Below are 22,173 nucleotides of genomic sequence, written 5' to 3' on the forward strand. Positions count from 1 at the left end.
AAACAAACCCATGAGGACATAGAAACTGGAAGTTTTAGCGACCAATTGAATGGGGATGCTGGTCAACCTGGAGAGTTCTCTGGGTCACTCCACGTAGGGAGGCAAGTCGTATGGCCAGTAACTAAACGGTGAAAGTGAACAGGTTTCGGAGAGAAGAACAATGATCTAATCATCTGTTTATCTATCATCTCTTTATCCATCTGTCTGTCTATTAGCTATCATCTGTCTGTCTGTCTATCGATCCTTCATCTATCTCTCTGTCAGTTACTCTATCTCTGTATCTGTCCATCTGTTCATTATGTATTATCTACCTATCAAACTGCCCATCTATTATCTGTTATTGGTTTATCTATCTCTCTTTCTATCCAGTCAGTCACCCACCCATGTACCCATCCATCTATCCATCATTCATCCATCTGTCTATCTATCTAGCTTACTATCTGTCTACCTATTGTCTTCCTTCCTGATAAAAGAAAGGAGAAAGCTTAAGTGGAATGTAAAATTCTGTAAGTAAAAGAGTCAACCAAAACTAAGTCTATAGGAAAATGCTTTAAGAAGTCTTATCATTTTGTAATCTAACTAAAATATAACAAAGATCCTGATCTCAGGAGAACACAATATTATAGAAATCTCCTACCAAAATGTGCATTTAAGGAAAGATTTATACATCACAGCAATGTGGAGTTTTCTAAAGAAAATGCCCTCCCTCAGTGTAGGCATGGATAAGAAGGGGGCTTAGAAAATATGTTTCCAGAGCATAGTAATCTCTGTTACAATGCAGGCCTGTGTTGCACGGAGTTAACCCATGGCATTGGTTCAACAGGCATAATAGCTAATAAAATTTTACAGTTTGTTGTAATTGCGGTAAAAAGAACTCAGCGTTCCTGACACTCATTAAAGACCTCATATTTATTAATTAAGTCACTCAGATAATACTTGTTAAGGACTTCCATTCACCTGAACTTGGGTAAAATGCAGGGAACATAGTGGACTCCCTCATGGACCTGGATCACAGGAACCCTCTACCACACAGTAGAGGAAGCAGGCATACAGCATGCACCTCATGTGTGGGACTACACTCATGAAGTAGCTGGGCCTCATCTCTGCAAGATTGAGAAAGGCATGCAAAGGAAAGTTGCTACCACTTCTTTGAAAGGAAAGGTCCAATGCTTGGTCTTATTTTCATTTGTTCATTTTAGTCGTTGTTCCTCGGAAGTCTTCCACATCAGAGTCTCTATATGCCTTTTCCATTTGCTTGACAGCTTCAAAATTCTCTCAGAAATCACCTCCTGATGGTTTTTCTTGTGTGAGGTGTCAGTACCTTTTTTAAGCACCAATCAGTCACCATTTAGGAATGGAACACGAGTAGTTTCCTAATTCGGCCTTTCATTTTAAAATTTAATCTTTCAGTGTTTATATTGACTTGAAACTTGCATTCGAGAAATTCCAGAAATGTGATCCCACTTCACAATTTGGTTCGGCCACAGTGAAATCTTATTGATGTGATGCCCCCCACAGGTCACTGAGTGAACAAGTTGGAAGAGCGGTACACCTCTGTTAAGCTTGATGGCTGAAAGTAAAAGGAAAGTAGGGAAGAAAACAAAACCTTTGATCTGACAAGCTGTGGTAGCACTTTAGCAAGCTGACGTAAAATATATAAAACTTTCCCAACTCTCTACTTATGCCGAGGACGATAGGTACGTTTCCCCATGCTGCATATAGAGCTTAGGGGGCTATCTCTGAGACATAAATAAAGAAGACGAAAATGTTCCCATGTTGACCACAATTAGACAATGCAGGGTCTAAATTCCCTGACATCAGATTTAAAGATGACACAAGGATAGATGCTTATCTTGAATTACTGGCTTAATTAAGACAAAACTTTGCTACATGAAATAGAAATTGGTTAACAATTAGATTGTTGATGTCATACAGGGATGTGCCTTAAGGTGGAAACTGGAAGGATTTGTTGAGAATAAGGGTCAAAGGTTTCTCTTATAGATCTGGAGAAGCAATCCTGAAATATGCAGGGGACATCATAAAAGCACAAAGATGGAGTAGGTGTAACTGAAAACTTGAAAAATTAAAGATATTAAATAATGAAAACAGAGTGACCACATTAAAATTAGCATTTATTTCCTGTGTTGCCAGAGTCCTATTCAAAAAGTTCTTGCCTGGGCCAACATGGAAAAGTGTCTTCTGTAATTTTAAAATATTGTTTTCACCCTTTTTTCAAAAAGTTCATCTTTTCCATACACTATGTCCTGATTATGGTTTCCCCTCCTATCTGGAGCCATTCCCTTTCTGTTTCTCATTAGAAAAAAAATAGGCTTCTAAGAGATGACAGTAAAGCATAAGAAAATAATGTATAATGAGATAAAACAAAAGCCATCACATAGAAACTGCACAAGGCAAACCAATTGTAGAAAAAAAAGCCCAAGAAGAGGCACAAAAACCAGAGATCCACTCGTTCAGTGTTCCACAAAAACACTGAACTGGAAGCCATAATATATATACAAAGGACCTGGTATAGACCTGGGCAGGCCCTGTGATTGCTGCTTCAGTCCCTGTGAATTTACATGAGCTCAGTCACTTGATTTAGATGGCCTTGTTCTCCTACTCTTACATGCTTTTTCTTTCTTCTCTCTACAGAGTTTCCTGAGGGAAGGGATTGAGGGATTGACAGATATCCCATTTAGATCTCAGTGTCCATGGGCTAGGCTAGCTGGTGCCTCCTCTGTCTCTGTCTCTGTCTCTGTCTCTGTCTCTGTCTCTGTCTCTGTCTCTCTCTCTCTCTCTCTCTCTCACACACACACACACACACACACACACACACACACACAACTACATTGTGTCTTACTGTAGGTCTCTGTATTTGTTCCTATCTGCTGCAGGACGATGCTTCTCTGATGATGGATGAGTAAGGCACTGATCTAAGTTTATTAGAATATCATTAGAAGTCATTTTATCACTATTTCTTTTGTTAAGACCAGTAGTATTTGGTTTTACCCTATGTCTATGGGCTGTCTAATCTCTGGTTCTTGGTCACCCAAGCAGTGTCAAGTGAGGGTTCCATCTCGTGGAGGGGGCCTTAAGTCAAATCAGACATTTGGTAGTACAAGCTTTGTGCCACCAGGGCCCTAGCATATTTTGCAGGCACAACAGCTTTTAGATCAAAGCTTTTGTCCTGGATTGGTTTACACATTTCGCTTTTGATAACCAACAGAGTACCTTCCCATATCCAAGATATGGGAACATAGGGGTGGAAGTTATATTTGTCTTATGCTGAAATCCTTGGTCCATTTGGAATTGAGATTTGTGCAAAGTGAGAGATGGGTTCTTGTTTCATTCTTCTGCAAGCTGACATCACAGTACCCACAGGGCCACTAGCTGAAGGCACCGTTTCCAGTGTCAGCCGTTTGTTTCTCCTGTGTATGCTTTTGGCATCTTTGTCAAAAAAACAAAACAAAACAAAAACAAAAACAAATATCTGTAGTTTTTGGACATAATAGATGCGGACCCTCAATTCTGTTCACCGGATCTAATTGTCCGTCTGTACGCCAGCACCGTGATGTCGTTAGTTAGTGCTGTGGTTTGGTAACGCAAATTGCTTTCTGTAAGAGCTCTTTTCTTGGGCACCAAATAAAAATTACTACATATGTCTGCACACATGAAGACGTCATCCGCCCACTACACAGTTCCTCCTTTCCTCAGACGCTCACAAGGTTACTCTGTTTCGTGTTCTTTACAGTTGAAGTCCTTCCGGGCTATGCAGTCTTTTCCTTCCAGGGTATGCAGCCGTCTTTTCCTTCTGGGATTGCAGTCTTTGTTGGTTTCTCCGAGTCTCGTGTTTCTGCTATATGTGCTCATTGTCTCTTGTTTCTACAGTTAACTTGCTCTTCTTCAGAGAGAACGGGTACTGAGTTTTGTTTTTCCCTGGAGTTCAGAGGGGAAGCAAAAGCATGGATATCCGAGCTGTGTTAGGAGTCTGAGAGCCAAAGGCTGAGATCACCCACTCCCTTCCTAAGCAATGCACCTACGTATCCAACCTTCACACAGATACCCCAGGCTCTGCCCTTGGGAATTTCCCTAATGTACTTCAAACCCATCAGTGCAATAAAAATATTTGTGTGAAGAATTTATCCATTTAAAAGTGCCCTTTAGAATCCCTAGTGAATTCTCTTGTTTACATTTTTTAAATCTCAAAATCAATGCAGTAAATTATTCGGGGGGAAAAAAAATCTCAAATCAAACCTTGTCAAAACACTGTGGTTCTTAGTATTGCCGAAGGCAATGCTAAAATGAAAACTACCTTCCTGTCCCACACACTGAGTCAAAACACCCAGAGCACATTCGCCATACTTAAAGCATGACAGAGGATCCCTCTTCACTCCACGTCTAAAAGCCAAGCTCTTAGTCACTTATATTTTAAAAGCATCCTCATACCTTTCCTGTTACATCACTCCGGATTTCCCTATTGAATCTTCGCTTTTCTGCATCAGAAGGCTAGCACATCGCTCAATTCCTACTGATGTTCTAGAGGTTAGCATTTGGATCCTAGGTATTCATTAAATAGAAGTAATGAGTAACTTTATGTTCTAAAGGTCACTCATAAGTAAGTCCACATGGAACCTTTCTAATAATTGTAGACATCATGTGAGAGAATGAATGAGGGATTTAGTAGAATAAAAGATACTTACGTGATGATACAACAGAACTAGTCCATAGTTAGCTCTGCTGGGCTGCCCATGTGTGCTTGTTTTAGAGGCCATACTCCTCCCACATTTCTACTTAGGAAAGTTATTCATGCCAGCTGACCTCACAGCCCTGGCTACCCTGAGGCAGTGGCCATAGCTGCAAGGACCAGGGGTTGTATGTGGGGGAGGGGGGGGGTTGAGTATGTCTCTGCTGGATTCCAGCTTGAGTGACAGTAACAATAGCATCTCATAAATAACTGCAAAGTTAGAAAAGGAGGTGTCTTTTGTATGAGACAGTTCCAGAAACAAGGACACAGGATATTCCACTAGTGTCCGGATGCTAATGGGAAGGACACTCTAGCTTGAAGATGTCTGTGTTGTTGATAACGTTTGGGATAAATTATGGTGCAGCTAGTAATTTAAGTTATGGCATCATATGAAATCCCCCATGCTGAGTATATAGAAACAGAACTAAGGGTAAAAGCAGGATTAAGGGAGTTCCTGGGATTTAATGGTAACTAAGGAGATGCAGTGAGCAAATGTAACTGAAAAGGAGGGTTGATGGTAGGACACTAGCAGAGCCAAGAGAGAGACCTTTCTAGAAGCACAATGACCAAAGCGTAGCAGATGCAGTGTGGAGTCTTGAATTCTTTCAGTGATATGGTAGATGGTGGGAAACTTAACACAGCCAAGAGAGAGATCCCTTCTAGAAGCACAATGACCGAAGCCTACCAGATGCTGTGTGGGATCCTGAATCTCTTTCAGTGCAATGGGAGGAGGGGTAGAAAGAGCTTATGTGAAAGAGGAGGAAAAGGCTACCAACTTCCACTGCAGAACTCAGAGTCCAGCAGCCATGTATCTTCCTGACAACCCCATTCCTCCTGTCACACTAATTCAGATGACCCTGTCACCCGAAGTAACAAAGCATAGGAGGACCCAAGTCTACTCTTCAGGTGTTCAATAATCCCTTCACTAGTAGTATCAACAGCATTAGAATGTGATGATATCTATGGTTTCCTAGGAGTTAATACATTCCTTGTATACTAGTCATCAGCTTTAGTCTTTTAGAATTTGGTTTATAATGCTTCCTAAAGAATGACAGTGGCAGCATACATGGGGAAAGCATTGAGAGTTTATTATCAATAGCTCTTCTGTAATCTGAATTCAATTACTGTGCTATGGTTCAGATAGAGCTACAGGTCACTAGGCTTTGACCATCCAACATATTATTGCCATTTCACATGTAGTCTGGGCCACTAATTGGAGCCGTGATAGAAATAAAGCTCTCACACTGTGAATGCAGGTGACCCTCTCCTGGCTCTGCACTTCACAGCACAGCTCCTGTACCAGGTGCTGCTGTATTTCATGTTGTGTCTCATGTAAATTCAGCACACGCTCGTGAGTGCTATAATTCATTGAAGGTTTTCATCATGAATCAACTTTAGGAAAATGTGTTCCTTTGGGTAGCCCCTTGACCCATTTGCATCTAAACCAGTAGGCATCAGAAGAATGAAGACATATATTATAGAAAATCATCAAAGAAAAACCGTCACCCACAGCACAAAAATGGCCACCCTAAGAGTCATCTTAGAACATTCTTTTACCTACTTTTTAGACTGCAGGGACTTAATTGCTTTAGGATAAATGATTGACCTGTAGGCAAGAAAGCAGATCTGCTCATCCCTAAGACAATGACAGTAGAACCTTGCATAAGTAGATTTCATGTAACTCTACCAGCAACTGTGTCTTTAGAGAAAAACTAATTTGAGCAATGTTTTATGTTGAACAATGTATTTTGACAGATTACAAATTGATTTAGCATATCCTTGAAATCACAGAGAATAATATTAGAAATGATATTCACTTCTTATAGATCCATTCATAAGATTTGAACATAAAAATTTAATAAAATATCTGAATTATAAATTTTTTTTGTTAAACTTCTGTTAAAATGAAGTAGTCTTACTTAGAAGCACATAGCTACAAAACTACAAAGACTGAGAGTTTTGGAATTGCTGTCAGAATTTAATATGTAAAAAAGATTAGCATAATGGTGCTGGGGTCATAGAGGGCACTAGAGTGAAAAAGAACGTGGGTAGGAAGAGGAAGCAGATCAGTGAGGGACAGAGAGTTGAAAGATCAGAACTGGAGAGAATATGATCAAACTATCATATGCATGAACAAAATTTTAAAAACAATTCACAAGCTAAAGAACAGTGATGAGAGGGAGAGATGAGATGAGCAGTATGGCCCACCTGTCTCCCCTGAGTGCAGATGCAGGGACATCCACCTGTCTCCCCTGAGTGCAGATGCAGGGACACCCACCTGTCTACCCCTAAGTGCAGATGCCGGGACACCACCTGTCTCCCCTGAGTGCAGATGCTGTGTCATGCACCTGTCTCCCCTGAGTGCAGATGCTGTGACACCCACCTGTCTCCCCTGAGTGCAGATGCCAGGACACCACCTGTCTCCCCTGAGTGCAGATGCTGTGTCATGCACCTGTCTCCCCTGAGTGCAGATGCTGTGACACCCACCTGTCTCCCCTGAGTGCAGATGCCGGGACACCACCTGTCTACCCCTAAGTGCAGATGCCGGGACACCCACCTGTCTCCCCTGAGTGCAGATGCCGTGACACCCACCTGTCTCCCCTGAGTGCAGATGCAGGGACACCCACCTGTCTACCCCTAAGTGCAGATGCCGGGACACCACCTGTCTCCCCTGAGTGCAGATGCTGTGTCATGCACCTGTCTCACCTGAGTGCAGATGCTGTGACACCCACCTGTCTCCTTCTGGAGTAAAGATTCACTATGAACTACCTGTCTCGTCCCTCATTGCAGATGCGATATGACCATCTCCCCAACCCAAGTATAGATGCTGTGTTACCCACCTGCTTAAAGCTCCTGATACTATTCTTTCCCCTCAAAGGTGAACAATACATTGAACCTTAGAACAAAACAAACCCTAATTTCTTTAATAAGATATAAACTCTGTACAATAAATGCATGTCCGTATTTGCACAAAGGAATAAACAACATTGTTAGCTATTTGATATAAGACTTGATAGAATCTATCACAGATTACGTTATTTCCTGCCGTGCCTTCAGGGTGTCTGTGTTACCAGAGGTCCAAGGAAAATAATTGTGAGATGTGTCGGACTCTATACAGTTTAATAATAGAGTAATTTTTTACCTCATTTCTGTAGATACCAGCTATAGATGCGAATGTGCATTTAGGATATAGACAGCTCTTTCTTGACATAAGCTATGTGATATTCACACCAGCCTGTGGAACAGGTTTCAAAATAAAGAAATATCTCATTAACTATGAGATTCATTTGTCGTACACACAAAGCTTTGTAAGAAAACTAGTTTTAAAAAATCAGTATTAACAGAATTTTGTGTATCTGTCATTCCCACCTTACTAAAAAAATCTGTGGAGTAGTTTGTAATTGCCATTGTTTGGGTTATTACATTAAAAAATACTGTTTATGTGATTTGCCTGAGAGCTGCACATCACAGCTCTCTGCTGAATTAAAATTGCATGCACATATCTTTGCTTATCAGTTTTATTTATCTGTCAGAGATTGATAAAGGCAGTATGCTTCAGTGTGTGTAAAAGCTTTTAACAAGAAGGTCGGAATTATAACCATAATTTTAATAGGCTAGTGAAAATAAACAAATACCTATATCTTTCTATTGCCTATCATCTATCTAAATCTAAATATATTCATATCGTCTATCTACTACTCAAATTATTTTTCTGTTGTGTAGTAACATACTGGGTTTTTTGCCCCAAATGTCCTTGATACCATTTCAAGCCTTTCAATGTTATTTTTAACTGGATTCCTTAAGGTATGAATGTAAACCTGTAGGAGGTAGCATGTTTTCTTTATCAAGTACATGGACTCTATAGATGGTTCTGCAATGGGACTAGATGCCTCACTGTGTTTGTAAATAGAAAATAAAACTAGATGGTCTGAGCTATTTAATAGTTGAATTTAGTTTTCTCCAGTGTAAATATCCTTCACAGCATTTCCACGCAGACCAACAAGTTAGCACCTACAAGTTCCCAAGCTACAGAACGGACGTACCTAACTTTCTGGTGACAGTGGTGTGTGTGTGCACGCATACAAGCGTACGCTTCAGAAAGCCTCTACAAGTGCAACTAAGCTTTGCTGCAAATAACCACTCCCATTTCTACCCCTGTGCCCTTTTTATAGACTTGTAATTCATTGGAACACTTTTTAGATTCCAAGAAAAAAATGAAAGAAAATGTAGGCCACTGTACCCTTTCCCAGCTATCTATGAACAATCTTGTATTATCAAAACCACACCCAAGATCTGCATACTGGTTACAACTGATGAGTGTTCAATCAGACAAAGACCATAGCTTACATCAGAATATCTGAGTCTGTGGTCCACAACTCCACATAGGGTCTCAAAACAGTTGTAGTGTCTCAAAAAAATCTGACAACTGTGGAATGTATTTGAATGTACAAGGATAACTATTAATTGTGACCGGAAGCATAAGGAGCCAGAGACGTCTCTGCAGCCTTGGTTCTGGAAACACAACACATGTGCTTTGCAGATGTTGCCCGGTGCCTACACATCTGCACAGAGCAGCTGAGCTTGGATCCAGGATTATTGTATCATATGAAGTGTACCCTTTTTTGCTGTACAGACAAAATTCTCTGTTCCTATAGCACCTTAATGGCTTAATTATGAAAGACAAATATTTTAATATATTTCAACAGTCATTCCTAAGCACATTAACATCAAATTTTAATAATGTATCTTTTAATAATATTGGGTTAAAACAAGAACATCCTTCTCAACATTTGCTTTTGTTGTTAATGAGTGCTATATAAAGACATAGACAGATAGATAGATAGATAGATAGATAGATAGATAGATAGATAGATAGATAGATAGATAGATAGATAGACAAATGTTTGCTCTCTATGCCTTTTTATGTATCTGTATCACTTGGGTCAAGTAAAGGATCGTGGGCAATGGGGTCTTAAGTGGTTTAAATGCCCTGATTTTACATTGCAACTAAATCTGGTACACATGTAGTATACATGACAAACCCATGTTGAAAAGTATACATAACAAGATCCAGCCACCTTCACAGAATCAGACAATGTTTTACTGCCTGAGAATCTCTCTGAGCTCTATCGGTTTACTCCCAGGAAGTGAATTTTAATCTCGGAGTCATTCCCCATCTCTCTGTTTTTCCTTCCATGCTGTGTTAGGATAGCTGCTTACCGACTTGATTCGCTCTCTCCCTTTGACAGTGCATCTAACAGACTTCTGTTATTGTATATGGATTTCTGTGTTCTTTTTATCTACCACCTTGTTCGTATAAACATACTTTTCTTTCACAAAAGTGTGAGTATGGTATTGCATAATACATTTCTTCTACAGTCATACTGATCAACTATATTTTCATTAGACCAGTGATTGACAAATCATTATTCAGTAAGACATAGATCAAAAGATGACCTTGATTTTTGCCCTGCCACTTAGAATAAATTCTGTAACGTAAAGTCTTATTTTAGTTTTTCTCATTTTGTTTTTGGTGTGTGTGTGTGTGTGTGTGTGTGTGTGTGTGTGTGTGTGTGTGTGTGTGTGTGAATGTGTGTGAGTATATGTGGGTTTCTGTATATGAGTGTGTATGTGTGTGTTTATGTGTGCATGTGTTGGTGTATATTTGAGTATGTGTGTATGTTTGCATGTGTATGTTTTTGTGTGACTGTGTGTGTATGTGTGTGTGTTTGTTTGTATAACAAGTACATGTGTGCATACATGCAAGTGTTTTCAGTATTGACTTTTCTTTGTTTTCTGGAAATGTGATCATAGTTCATTGTTTAGATAACTCACATATGGTATTTGTATTTTAATTGAAAATTCTCTTGTTATGTCTGACTCTTGAAGGCAGTAGTTCATTACAAGAACACTTCTCATTTCCTTAAAATGTCCCTTTTTCCCAGTGTTCTTAAATTGCAAAAACCAGTTAAATTATGTCCTTTGGGGAGTTAATTATTGGCACCATATGTCTCTAAAAATCATATAATTTTATCTAAATTATTGTTGCAATGATATTTATGTTCCATAATTTACAGATAATGTAAGAAATTTTTAAGTGAGAACATGCTAGCCAGCTACTGTCTCAACATGAAAACATATAATTCATGTATAGGTTTACACAGGTTTATGTTCATAATGATGAACTTTAATTTCCAAACTCAGCTTTTGCCTTTCTAAACTAGGACATTCAAAATTATAGGTCAGTCTTTAATTTTGTAAAATAAATTACAAAATTTGTATTCAAGAACTATATTAATAATACGACTTGTAATAGAGATAAGTGTCTTAACTTAATTTCTGAAACATCTAAAAGTATCAATTCTTTCTCTAATAATATAAATTCATTAAATAGTCTGGATAGTTTTTTATTGTAGGTAAGATCACATTGCACAGAAACATGATAAAAAAATCCTTTGTACAGAAGCCCGTCTCAGTTGATAAGTCAGCAGATGGTCATGTGCAATAGGATGCTGTTTTGAAAGCCAGATTATAATAGATTCTCTAAAGTAAATGACTTTGAGCCACAGAAGACGGTGGGTGCCTCCTCACAGAGACGTCAGCTTAACTGTCGTCGTTATTTGTTAATGAAATGATTTGGTTCCTGGTTAGTTCAGGGTAGATGTAAATAATGAGTAGGTAAGCATGGGCCTGAATCACCTGGGTCACATACAGAGACTGGCTCTGCACGTGTGAATGAGTCCTCAGAGTTGGCCACCGCGTTCCTGCCGTTCTGCCACCCAGCTTCCCGTTAATGGATCTTAGGTAACAACCAAGTTCCTGGTGCAGCATTATTTTTCCATTTTTAAACATTTTATAACACTGTACTATACATAGCATTTAAAAGTTGAGCACATTTACTTCACTTTAAAGGTGAGTGAGCATTGGACTACAGCTGCACCTCAATCAGTTGGTCATCATTCCAGTAGCATGGACTGGAGCGATGGCTCAGCAGTTAAGAGCACTGACTGTTCTTCCAGGGGTCCTGAGTTCAAATCCCTGCAACCACAAGTGACTCACAACCATCTGTAATGGGATCAGATGCCCTCTTCTGGTGTATCTGAAGATAGCTACAGTGTACTTGTATACATATAATTCCAGTAGTACATAACTACATTGTTTCATAATTTTAACCATTTTGGCCATTTTATTATTGGGTTTCTTTGTTTGGTTTTGGTTTTGGTTTTTTTTTTTTTTTTTTTTGCTGCAGGTTTAGTTTTGGGGCTTGTTGTTGTAGTTATTGTTGATGATGGTGGTGGTAATGATGATGGGGATGATGATGATGGTGTTCTTCCTTGAGGAGATATGCTGAATTTTTTTCAAAATTTTTCAGAAACTGTCATGTGTCACTGCACATGACACCAGCCAGTCTATTGAAAACCTTCCTGCCGAGCCTCAGGGCTCCTGATTCTGCAGATCAGTGTGACTGTATTTCTAGAAAAAGCCAAGTTGGTGGTGATTCAGAGGGTCTGAGAACAGCACTCATAGAATCCTGATCTAGAATCCATCCGGAGTCTTCCGCTTTTGTACAGAATCTCAAGTTGGTCTCCACAGTCTCTGTGAAGCTAACCACAAATCCGCAGAGCTTCCTGAATATTTGCCCATCCTGTGCTTTCGGAGCATCTTAGGGTTGTTATTGTTATGATGAAACACCGCAAACAAAAGCGCCTTAAGGAAGGCAAGGATTGTTTGACTTACACTTCCCGATTCTCATTGGAGGAAGTCAGGGCAAGAACTCAAGCAGGACAGGAGCCTGGAGGCAGAGCAGAAGGTGATGTGAAGACCATGGAGGGATGCTGCTTTTACTGACTTGCTCCCCAAGACCTGCTCAGCCTGATGTCTAATAGAACTCAGGACCACCAGCCCAGAATGACTCTGCCGGGATGGGTTGGGCTCCCCCACATCAGTTATTAACCAAGAAACTGCTCAACACGCTTGCCATAGCCCAATTTATTGCAACACTTCTTCAATTGACACTCCCTCCTCTCCAGTGACTAGCTTGTGTCCAGTTGATATAAAACTAGGCAGCACAACTAGCCCTTTGACAATTTGACACATCAATGCATCACAAGCCACAACCTTCCCTTTCTTATTCATCCACAAAAACCTCACATTAATAGGAACATCACAATATAAAATATTCCAAATTCGAAAAGTTCTACAATCTTTAAAAATTGAAACACCTAGAAATTCACTCTCTTTAAATAGCTGTTCTCTTTTTAAAAAAAACCCACAGATTTTAAAATTTAAAGTATTTCAACTGTTGACTCCTGTTAAATAAAAGTAAATTAAATACTTTCTTACTTCAACATGGACAAACCAGGGTAGAGCCACGATCTCAACAAAGCAACACCCAATTCCAAAAAGTATAAACGACTCAATTATCTGGGATTCTCTCAGGATCTTCTGGGCACCTCCAAGGAACTTGGGTCGCTTCTCCAGCCCTTCCCTCTGCTGTCCTCACAGCTTATATTCTAAGATGCAGATGGCTCTTCACTCGACCAGCACTGCTGCTCTTAGTGACCATTCTATGGTGCTGGAATCTCCTAAAGGCCGCCGTCTTCTGCAACTGGGCTGTACTTTCACTGACAGCCTCTCCTAGTCTCTCCTTGTAATGCAAAGCCTCAACTTTTCTCCATGACCCCCTCCATCCTGGGACTTCTGCTGAGATGCCAAGCCTCAGCTCTTCTCCATGACCTCTTCATGCCTTCAAAACCAGTACCATCTAGAGGACTCCTAAGTAACAAGTTCAGCTCTGTGCACAAGGTAATCTGCCAGCACAACTAACCCTTTGCCAACTTGACACACAAACATATCACAAGCCAGAACTTTCCTTTCCTGGCTAATTTCTCAGCTCCAGCTGACCAGCTTTAATTGTCCCAGTAAAGCAAAGGTTTTACTTCAGTGGTCCTGGCCTCTTGTTAAACATGACTGACTCTTCAATCGCAGCTAACTAGAACCACATATTCATTACACAAATGGCCCAACAGAGTCTTTGCTTCCCTTTGAAACATCAGAAGCCAAGCCTCCATCTCCTGCACTGCTGTCTACATTTTTATCTTCCAAGCCCCTACAGAACAACTCACAAGCAATGGCTTTTCTAGCCCAAAGTTCCAAAGTCCTTCCACAGCCTTTCCCAAGACATGGTCAGAACCACTCACAGCAATGCCACACAATCCTAGTCCCAATATGTCAGAGTTTGGGTTACTATTGCTGCGATAAAATACCATGATCAAAGCGAACTTGAGAGGAATGGGGTAGTTTGACTTAACACTTCCACAGCACTGATCTTCACTGGAGGAAGTCAAGACAGAAATTCAAACAGGGCAGGATGCTGGAGGCAGGAGCTGTCTAGGTTCAGGGTCTAAAGGTTAAAACATAATTACAATATTTCTCCCCTTCTCTTTTCTCCCTCTCATATGCTCCTCCTCTCTTTCCTTAAAATACACAGTCCCTTTGTTCACTAATTGCTATTGCATGTGCATGGGCACACACATATGCATACATACATACATACATACATACATACATACATATTCCTAAATATAATCTGCTCAGTCCATATAATGTTACTTGTATGAATAATTTCAGGGCTGACCATTTGACATAGGAAAACCAATTGGTATGCTTCTCCTAAGAAAGGTCACCTCTCCTGCTTACAGTATTCCTCAGTTGCCTATAGTTCTTGTGTAGGGTCAAGGCCTTGTGCACTTTTCTTCATCCAGTTTGGCGTATTACTGCTGTTGTCATGGTTAGGAGTCATGCTGGAGAGACGACTTTATAGATATGGATTCTGTAGGTACTAGGAGACAGGATCTCGTAGCAAACTCGCTCATCCTCTGCCTTTTACAATCTTTCTGCCTCTTCTCTTCACAATTTTCCCTGAGCCTTAGATGTAGAAGTTGTATTGTAGGTGTACCCACTGGTACTGGGCTCTACAATTCTGTGCTTTAATTGGTTGTGGTTCTTTGTAATGGTCTCTGTCTATGTCACATAGAGAAAACTTCTCGTCATAGACTTTCAATTCTTTCTCCTTTCTACTGAAGACTGGTAGTTACAGATTTTTCCCCAAACCTCAAAAATGCCAAGGTATTAGTCTTTCTGTCCTAACGACATTCTCTATTCAAGAGACTTCAAACTGTGCTCATATATTGGCAGATTTAAGGCTGTTGTGGTATTTTCATGCAAGAATACAGAAACCCACGAATAGAAATAGACCAGCGTCTGGCTTTGGGTCTCTGCATCTGTTATAGTCAGCTGCTGGGTAAAGCCTCTCAGAGGACAGTTATGGTAGGTTCCTGTCTTCAAACATAACATTATCATTAATAGTGTCAAGGATTGGTGCTTCTCAAGTTGAGCCACTGGTTGGCCATTTCTTCAGTCTCTGCTCCATCTATGTCCCTGCATTGCTTTTAGACAGGACAAATTTTAGGTCAGAGTCTCTTATGGATGAGTTGGGGGAAAGACTGAAAGCCCTGACAAGGACAGGAACTCCGCAGGAAGACCAGCAGAGTCAACTAGCTAAGCTGGACCCTTGGCAGCTCTCAGAGACTGAGCCAACCAAAGAACATTCACTGTCTAAACCAAGGCCCTGGGGAACATAACCTATCTTACGTGGCCGCAGTGGGAAAGGATGTATCTAATCCCGCAGAGACTTGATATGCCAAAGTGGGGGGTTTCCCAGGGGGATCCCACCCTCTTAGAGGAGAAGGGGAGGGAGAAGCAGGAGGGACTCTGTGCGGGGTGGGGGGGACTTGGAGAGGGCAGATTTTGAGATGTAAATAAATAAATTAACTTATTATAGTTATAATAATAATAACGGACCATGTCCAGCTGCTTCTGCACACTCTGCTTGTGGTGTGAGAAGCACTACCCTTCAGCCATGCTGTTAACACAAGCCAGGAAGTTTTCACTTGTGCAAACTGCCTTCAGATATAATATTAATTCATCATTCTTGTGACAAGAAGGTTTCACTCGTGGATCGGTTTCCAGTATCCTGGCATCTCATGGGAAAATCTTCCAAATAACCACATCCTCAACATAGAAAGTACACCCCAAAAGGAGTAGGAAAGGAGAAGCAGTGTTTCAGCATGTATTCCCACTATGAGGAATTTGTTATTGTTTTGCGGTACCAGGGATCAAAAGCAGAGCCTTATGCCTGCTGGTCACCTCATCTACCACCATGCCCTTCAGTGAGATATTTGATGCTACGTGATGGGACTAAAGAGATCTTTAGACCTTAATAACTTGAAAACCATTATTTCAGGCTTATTACTGTGAACATTCATTGTTCTGACTGTGTACACTCTATTCTATGTTTAAACAGTAAATTTCCACTTGTTCCGTCTTGAAACATTTATATTAAAATAATATAGTTGAACATCATATAAGTACACGATTTCATGGAAACATGATATGTATGTAAAGTTTTCTAATTCATTTCCTACTAACATCGTACACATGTAAACAAGTCCTCATTTCATAGTACAACTTATTTTTTAAGACAATCTGTGGCTCAGATCTGTAGCACTTTGGTCATTTGTAGAACACTTCATGACTGTTAGCCAGAATCCACAATTACATGCCAAAGGCAGGAAGTGATTGGATTCTAATCATTATGTCAACACAGTTTGGAATATGAGCTTTAAGTTAGAAGTAACCTCTTAAACTTAATGATTTTTAGACTCTGTGAAGAGGCCTCTAGCAGGCAGCAATAACCCGTGGTCTACTAACAGGAATGAAGACAAAAAATTTTTAAGGAAAATTTGTTAAATCACTTCAGAGCCTAGATCCTAAGTGATTTATAGAAAGGTTTTTATTAACAAGTTTTATCTATTTATTTATTTATTATATAATATAGATACTTCATTGAAAATGTTTTGCTCCTCTTTTAGGCTATTGAGTCAGAAAATATAGAACTACACATTCATATGTTTTAGTATGTTTTCTAGGTATAATAGTTAATAATGAGTTATTCTACAAGATAATTTTCTGATAATTTTAGTTTATAACCAAGTAAGGAATTTTCCACTCTTCTCTCCATCTTTGCACTTCAAAACAAGCTACCCTGTCTGCCAGGACATATTTTACTATAGGACCAAGTGTGATGTCATAAGTTTAAACATGTGTGTTAAGAAATAATTCTTGCATAGCGATGGTAGCACCCGCCTTTAATCTTAGCACCCAGGAGGCAGAGCCAGGCAGGTCTCTGAACTCAAGGCAGTCTAGTTTACAGAGTGAGTTCTAGAAGAGCCAGGGATACACCGAGAAATCCTGCTTAGAAAAACTAAAATAATAATAATGATAATAATAGTAATAATAATGATAACCTTTGTCAGCACATTTCTTGTTACTGAAGTTCAATCAATTTTCCTATTGGATTCTGTAGCCTTGTCCGGTTTCTAACCCAAGGTAATTTGTAAATTAAATACAATCTCTTATGCACATTATTGTCAGTACAAATTGACAAGTTGTTAAAGTCAAGATACAGGGCCATGGATTAATTCTGACATACTACTACACAACTCCAAGACCCACATCCTCCTCCTGTCCTTGGCACAGCTTGGATAATCTTATGTGACCATTCCTATACGTGTGTGCATACCAAAGGAATACTACATTTTCCAAATGCAGGAATGGGTGTATTATCATACAGTTTACCACCTGCCATTAATGATCACACTTGGCTTATGTTACAGACAAGCAATTTCCAAAAAAATTTTTTTTCACTGAGCTTCTGTTCCAAAGTAATTGTAAGCATTAATTTGCTGACATTACTTTAGATTTCTAAACTATCCAAAATTCCTCTAAATTTATTATGAATTATATAATTTATCATTAGCCAAGCAGAGATGTGTTTTTAAAGGTATTTTTGTATTAAATTAGTGGAGAGTAGTGGTTTCATTTTTTGGCATGTGAACTGAGACTAAGAGTGTGTGTGTGTGTGTGTGTGTGTGTGTGTGTGTGTGTGTGTGTGTGTGTGTATTGTAACAAAGCCTAATGAGGTTATTGAGAATAAAGACTCACACACAGCATCAAGTATTTAAAATCACTCCCTCAAAAAATGTTTTACTGAACTATATACAACTAAGATTTCTGGAATTCACGAAAAATTTCTTGAATGTTTTACAGATGGTTTTTACTCCTGTACCTTTGACCCCCTAACAGCCATACCTTAGCATGTTTTATTTTAGGTGTGAAGAGATGTTTATACGAGTTCCCACTTTGTCATAGATTTGTTTCTTTCCACTTTGCAATACACTCTAAGTGCTTATTCATGCTACCACACCCCAAAATGAGTTTTCAATGGCAGAATATACTATGTGACTATTTGGGTCTTTTGTAAATGTAGTTTGTTGTTAATTTTGATAAATTTATCCGGATTCAATATAGACTTACCATAGGAATTCTTACAGAATGCTGTCTGAAGGAAAGAGTTCTCCCTCTCTCTCTCTCTCTTCAGGTCCAAAGTTTAATGTGCCACTCCTAAACATTGCATCTTTTGTACCTTAACATTGAGATGGACGCGTTTCCATGTCACGTGATCAAAGAAAGGCAGATTAATCCAGAGTCCTAGCTGGAAATCCCCCTCCCTGTTTTTTCCCTCTCCTCCGCAGTTGATGGCTAACTTAATTCTCCCTGGTTTTGTCATGCTCTGATGCACACATCCTCAGCCATAGTAAGCGTTAAGAGTAAGAAAAAGATGCAATGGTGTCCATCAAAGTCTTCAGGTTGCATTTTTTAAACTTTGACTTGACCCGATGTGCCATTCAAAAAGCGTCAAAAGAATTTTTTTTTTTAACAGAAAGGTTCAATATGTCCCGAGGCTATCGGTTTTGAGTTAAACTGGGTGAAGTAGAAATATTTTACTCATCAGCTTTGCAGTCACAGAGTTTGCTTCAGCTAGAACAAAACTGCTGAGGCATTTAGAGAAAATTAACCCCCCATCCTGGCGGCCAGATGTGACTGGTCTCCGACCAATGCACATGAGCGGGCTGAAAAATCAAGAGACTGTGAAATTCCTGTCAGGTCCGTACAGTGCGGAACGGGCCATTGGCTGCTTTCTATATTTCCCTCCATCATTCTTCTTGAACGGTGCCATTAATTTCCTCTCCTCCCCTGACTTGCGTGTTTTTTTTCCCCTCCCTGTCGCCTTTAGCTCTGTCAGCTGCAAAGAAAGCTGGACCAGAAATGGCAAGAGTACTTCCGACTGTTGATCCTTTTTAACCAGTCTAAGCTGGCCAAGTTCCAGGAAGACTCCCAGAACAGCATTCAGAAAATATTTGTTGTGCAGGTAGGTGACTGAAGGGAAAGAGGCAAGATTATTCTGATCTAGATTGGAAAGCAAATGACGGGCTGTGTGATGAAGCATTGAAACCACATCCCATCAGAGTTTTATAAATTTTTAACCTCTTTGATAGACTGGGGTTGCATGAAGGATGAATTCAGTAAGTGAGAACACATACCACACACCGTGCATACTTTGGGGGAACAGGGAGATTGGACCGACTTATCTCAAACCTCAGGGAAGATATTGATACATACATTCTATAAAAATGTGTTTATTTTCCAGCTTCCAAGCTTTGTGAATGCCATTCTGCTCAGGGTGTGTGTGAGTGTGTGTGTGTGTGTGTGTGTGTGTGTGTAGAGGTGTTTCCATTCCACATAATTTGTCTTCTTCAATCATTCTCCACCCTTCTTGAAACAGAATCTCTCACTAAAATACAATCTGGAGTTCTGCTTGGGAGAGACTGTGTGGTCAGTGATCCTCAGGTGTTCTCTGTGGACAGTGGTCCCCAGGTATCCTGTGTGGTCAATAATCCCTGGGTATAATGTGTGGTCAGTGGTCCTCAGGTATCCTGTGTGGTCAGTGATCCCTGGTATCCCGTGTGGTCAGTAATCAATCCCCGGGTCTCTTGTGTGGTCAGTGGTCCCCAGGTATCCTGTGTGGTCAGTGGTCCCCGGGTATCCTATGTGGTCAGTATTCCTGGGTATCCTGTGTGGTCAGTGATCCCTGGGTATCCTGTGTGGTCAGTGATCCCTGGGTATCCTGTGTGGTCAGTGATCCCTGGGTATCCTGTGTGGTCAGTGATCCCTGGGTATCCTGTGTGGTCAGTGATCCCTGGGTATCCTGTGTGGTCAGTGATCCCTGGGTATCCTGTGTGGTCAGTGATCCCTGGGTATCCTGTGTGGTCAGTGATCCCTGGGTATCCTGTGTGGTCAGTGGTCCCCGGGTATCCTCCTGGCTCTACCTCCCCAAGGACAAGATTTTAGACGTATGCCGTTTGCCATTGTGTTGCACGAGAATTTTTTGTTTGAACTTGGATGCTGGAGATCCAAACTCAGGCCCTCATGGCTGCACACCAGGTGCCTTGCATCACCATTCTGACTTCAGGAATATTGACAATGATTTCCTGAAGACGCTTCACTGTCAAGTCTGCTCTTTTGAAATCGTTTGTCCTGTCTACCCATCATCTTCATATATATATATATATATATATATATATGTGTGTACATATATGTATGTGTATATATGTATGTATGTATGTATACATACACACACACACACACACACACATATATATATATATATATATATATATATATATGTGAGAGAGAGAGAGAGAGTTGTGCCTAGAACATCTGTGCTTCCAGATGCGGGTGACATATATAACACCTTTGCTTCCAGATGCAGGTGACGTTTTGCTACCTGTGTTAGAGTCTGGAAAAGCATTTGGTGACTAGATTGTCTTTAAGAGTCTACCAGGCTTGTAGACCCACTTTTGGCCAAGTGAAGACTCTTGGTGGAATGTTACTCAAAGTTGCTCCAAGCTAACGTTTTACCATTTGAAGTGTCATACAGCATTTTAAACATGACATCTGTTGCCATACAACATATTATGATATAGGTAGAAAATAAATAATCATTTAAATAAATAAAACGCAAATGTGGGCGGCTCCTCACTGTGCTTCTCTTTTCCATTTTCAATGGTTTCTAAGTGTCCCAATAACTTAGTCTCAGAAGAAATGGTGAATTTCTCTCTAAATATTTATGTTCTTTTAAATAGTACAAATTGTAAAATTTCACTGTGAATTGCAGTGGGTTTAACAAATACTGAAAATGTTTGAATAAAACATACTTGAATATGTGTCAGGTGAGTGCTTAACCCAAAACCTTCAAACAGTCTCTGTTCCTGTTGATTGTTAAAATGATTCTGAAAAATATTAGAGAACTACTGGATGAAAACTACCAGCTCAGCCTTTTGAAGATTCAACTGCATGTGAACGATAGCATGTAAAGGCGATTCAAAGCACGTGTTCAACAGAAAAGCGAAGCTTGGGCTCACCCTTGGAGCACTGTTTTCAGAGCAGCAAACAGCAATAACAGCAGCCCTGCCCTTAACAGAAAACGGGGATCGAAGAAGCTTTTTCATTTATAGGCTCAAGCAGAAGCCAGAAAGATTAATGATAACCAGAACAGAATTACGACTTAGTCCATTTGACTTTGTAGCCTTGTGTATAGAATGAAAATGTTTAAGTACGTTGATTGGCCATGATTTTGATAGGACACAAAGCGAACTTCTACAAAACCAAACCACGCCACAGGTCTAGCAACCACATAAGGCACCATGTCTCTGCTAATGTAGCACAGTTTCTATGGTCATGGCCTCATAGGTGCTCCTTTATTTCATTGTTCCTGTAATTCCTGCTCTTTCTCGTTAATTTACATGATCCTGTAGAATGTGATACTTCTCTCCCATCTTATGGAGCAGATGTCCTGAGCACTACCCAGTCACTCAAGGCATATAAGCAGCCACCACATGCAAATGTGACCTTGGGCTGGGCTGCATACAGGGTACATCTTTCTGAAAGGATAACTTTCAACACAATTTTCTTAGGTTTGATATATGTGCAGCAATGTATTCAATGTAGAAAACATAGTTTAGAAGCCATACCAACACTGTTAAGAGAAGCGGTAATAAGAGGGGCCAGGGAAGGGAGAGGATAGGACATACACAGTGGAAAGCACCTAACAAGCACGTAAAGACTACAATACAAGGTTACCATTCTCTTTGCTGATCTCTAAAAGCCAGCAATAGGACCAAAGTAAAGGAAAGATTGCAGGCTACTTCCATCAAGCATGGCTGGTTTTACTCACCAGGTAGATACAGTTAGGTGTAAACAGGGAAAGGATGTTGCAGATCTGTAGTAGGAATGAAGATTTTGAAACTCAACCCAGGGAAGCTGTTGCCCCTACCATGCTCCTATGGCCTCTGGACACACATCTCATAGCCTATCAGTAATCTTTCACCAGCAGTATGCCAGGTTTCTAAAATGGAAAATCCTTTTTCTCCTTGTCCATCTTTTCCCACCTAAATTAATTGGGGTTC

At 40.1% G+C, this 22,173-nt stretch overlaps 1 protein-coding gene across 1 annotated transcript in view; it reads left to right on the forward strand.

Annotated features, from left to right (window-relative positions):
* Ccdc178 (coiled-coil domain containing 178) overlaps window positions 1-22,173 on the forward strand; it is a 349,742-nt gene that overhangs the window by 299,556 nt on the left and 28,013 nt on the right. Inside the window, exon 20 of the mRNA XM_032886100.1 lies at window positions 18,942-19,076. Within this exon, the coding sequence (XP_032741991.1) occupies window positions 18,942-19,076 (135 nt within the window). The remainder of the gene's footprint in view (window positions 1-18,941; window positions 19,077-22,173) is intronic.

The sequence above is a fragment of the Rattus rattus genome, chromosome 15 (genome assembly GCF_011064425.1).
Source record: "Rattus rattus isolate New Zealand chromosome 15, Rrattus_CSIRO_v1, whole genome shotgun sequence".
NCBI classification, from domain to species: Eukaryota; Metazoa; Chordata; class Mammalia; order Rodentia; family Muridae; genus Rattus; species Rattus rattus.